This window comes from Cryptomeria japonica, unplaced genomic scaffold (genome assembly GCF_030272615.1).
Source record: "Cryptomeria japonica unplaced genomic scaffold, Sugi_1.0 HiC_scaffold_118, whole genome shotgun sequence".
NCBI classification, from domain to species: domain Eukaryota; kingdom Viridiplantae; phylum Streptophyta; class Pinopsida; order Cupressales; family Cupressaceae; genus Cryptomeria; species Cryptomeria japonica.
Window position 1 is genome coordinate 38,021 of NW_026728940.1, and position 2,787 is coordinate 40,807.

The 2,787-nt window shown below is 39.5% G+C and overlaps 1 protein-coding gene across 1 annotated transcript; it reads left to right on the top strand.

Annotated features, from left to right (window-relative positions):
* Nucleotides 1-235: 235 nt before the first annotated feature.
* LOC131865755 (DELLA protein RGL1-like) lies at nt 236-1,942 on the top strand. The gene has a single exon (XM_059215367.1). It carries the CDS (start codon nt 236-238, stop codon nt 1,940-1,942), a length of 1,707 nt encoding a protein of 568 aa, XP_059071350.1.
* The last annotated feature ends 845 nt before the right edge of the window (nt 1,943-2,787 follow it).

The following is a 2,787-nucleotide window of genomic DNA, read 5'->3' on the forward strand; positions in this document are numbered from 1 at the left end:
CCGATTAACAATTTATGCTGAATTTGTATTTATCTCCTTGGATTTTGTGTGATGACAACAATGACCATATGCCGAATTTGTATGTATCTCATTGCATTTGGTGTGATGACGACATGAACATTGTGGTCTGCGCCGAGTAGGCTATATATGAAATCTAGCCTTTTTCTGCACTTTGTAAGTTACTCTTCCAATTCCTGGAGCGAATATTGAAAGCCAATTTCCAGCAAATAGAGAGATGGCTGTTGGCAATGGAATTTCTCTTTCCATATTGGATTATTCATTCAATGAGACAGACGGTAGTGAGCATATACAATATCTACCCATACCCATGGAGGACACCTTTGGTCTGTCAGACCGTGAAAAGTTTCCCTCCGGGAAAGAGATGAATACTGAGAGCCAATTCGCAGCAAATAAACAGAAGATAAATTTATCCAACAATGGAACCGCTCCAATTTCAATGTCAAATTATTCTATCATGTCGTTGCCATGCGAGTCAGATGGTACTGAGCTTGACCAATATCTGACCATGGACAACACCTTTGAGCTGCGGAAACATGAAATGTTTCCTTCTGGGGAGGAACTCAAGAGCCATAATTTATTTCATATCTTTCCTTTTGATGAGGAACTGGTAAACAATTATAAAATGTCTGGACAGTTGAACGAAAATTCTCACTCAGGGAATTCGCAGACAGTAATTGATATTTCCGTGCCAGGAGAACAATATCGTGTTTGCGCTAAGGATAGCTCAGATCACGAGGATATGAATGGAGAGGAAGAGGAAGGGCTGGAATTGGTTCAACTTCTGCTAGAGTCTGCACGAATGATAGGCGAGGGTAAATATGATCACGCTGCTGGACTGGTGAGAAAATGCCAAAATTTGTCTTGTCAGCAGGGGAATCCAACACAGAGGCTCGGCTATTATTTCTCTGGCGCCCTGCAGGAGAGAATCAAACGCCAGAGTCTTGGCATATTAAACAATCCAGCCAAACCAGTCCCAGATTTTGCCTACAATATTGAAGGTGAATTTGACAAAAATGAGTTTTACAGTCTCCTTGCTTACTATAATAGAGTTCTGCCCTTTGTTAATGTAATGCAGTTCACGTCTGTGCAGGCAATCATAGACGTCGTGGGGAATGCCAAGAAAATTCATGTAATTGATCTAGGAATTCGAAATGGTTCGCACTGGACGGTATTGATGGAATATCTTGCACATCGATCCGTTTCTTCTTCTTTCCGTAGGCTAGAGCTTCTCAAGATTACAGCAGTTGGGATGAATGGTGAAGAGCTTAGGAAAAGCGGAAAACGACTTCATGAGCTGGCAAAATCTTTGGCGATTCCGTTTTCGTACAGTATTATGGAGATCCCTAATATAGAGGAGATTAAGGAAGGTTTATTCAGCGTTAAATCTGGTGAGGCGTTGGCAGTTTATGCTCCAATTGTTCTGAGAAGTTTGTTATACGACCCAGTCCTTCTGGACAATCTCTTAATTGTTATCAAGAAACTGAGGCCAATGGTAATGGTGAATATTGAAATAGAAGCCCAGCATAATTCTCCTTCTTTTGTCAATAGATTCAGAGAGGTGCTTTCCCATTACATGGCGTATTTTGATCTGTTCGATGTTACCTTAAAAGATAGAAATGATATGAAGAGGGTGAAGCATGAAGAAATAATTACTGGAAGTCAGATAAGGAATATGATAGTCTATGAGGGGAAGGAGAGGACTGTTAGGCATGTTAGAAATGATGTGTGGACGTGTTTCTTCAAACAAGCAGGGTTCAGGGAAAGGAGCTTCAGCTTTCAAGCTATGTATCAGGCTAGATTGTTACTACAAGAATATGCTTCCGGAGAATATTATAGTCTGGAAGCCCATGGACATGCCATAATTGTAAAGTGGAAAGGATCACCATTAATTGCACTCTCCGCATGGGGTGGTATCAACTGAATATTCATGCTGGTTTTCGCAACAATTGTCTGTATATCGTAAATATTATATGTAGACTAGAAAGTGTTTGTCGCCCCATTTGCATCAATAACAGTTACATTGACCAGCATTTTGGGCTTTTTTTAGTCTGTTTAACTTTAAGCCATAATATTCAAGGCCAGCAGAACTGCGAAAATGTATTACTACAATGGCCTTTAATATAATTGTCTCGACATTTTTTAGCTTTGCATTTATTTTTACCATTTTACAATGGAATATACAATCATTCTTGCCAATTGTATTCATATAGTTTTTGATAAAGATAAACGAGTTTTACATGGACTTGAAACCAAAAGATGTACAACAACCGGTCATCAGCCAAACAGACATGAACCAACATCAAAATAGGGGAGCATCCCCGAGCAGTCACGAAAACAAAGGAGACGCAGACAAACAAGACAAAACAAAAGAAAAAACTCTCAATTAAGAGAGCACCAGATTCTTGTTCTTCTGGATGAAAATCTTGTTGATTTCCTCTAGTTCCTCCATAATGAATCTGGAGGTACCCTTGTCGTTGCTCCTGCTTCTGGTTCTAGAACTAGGACTAGTGATTTTGTTGTCTGGAGCAGCCATATCTTCCCCTCCAAGATCTTTCACTAGTTCATTGTGGTAGGATTTGTAATCAGTAACCATTGCATTAATCTTTTCAAGCCCCTCTATACTGTTGTTCATGGTTTCTTTGCTTATGTCAACTAGGTTCTTGAGATTTTTCTTAATCTCCACTATAGATTGTTCCACCTTTTTAATCATTTGTTTGTGATTGCATTTCATCACCTCAACATCCTAGGAGAACATTTGGTTCATAA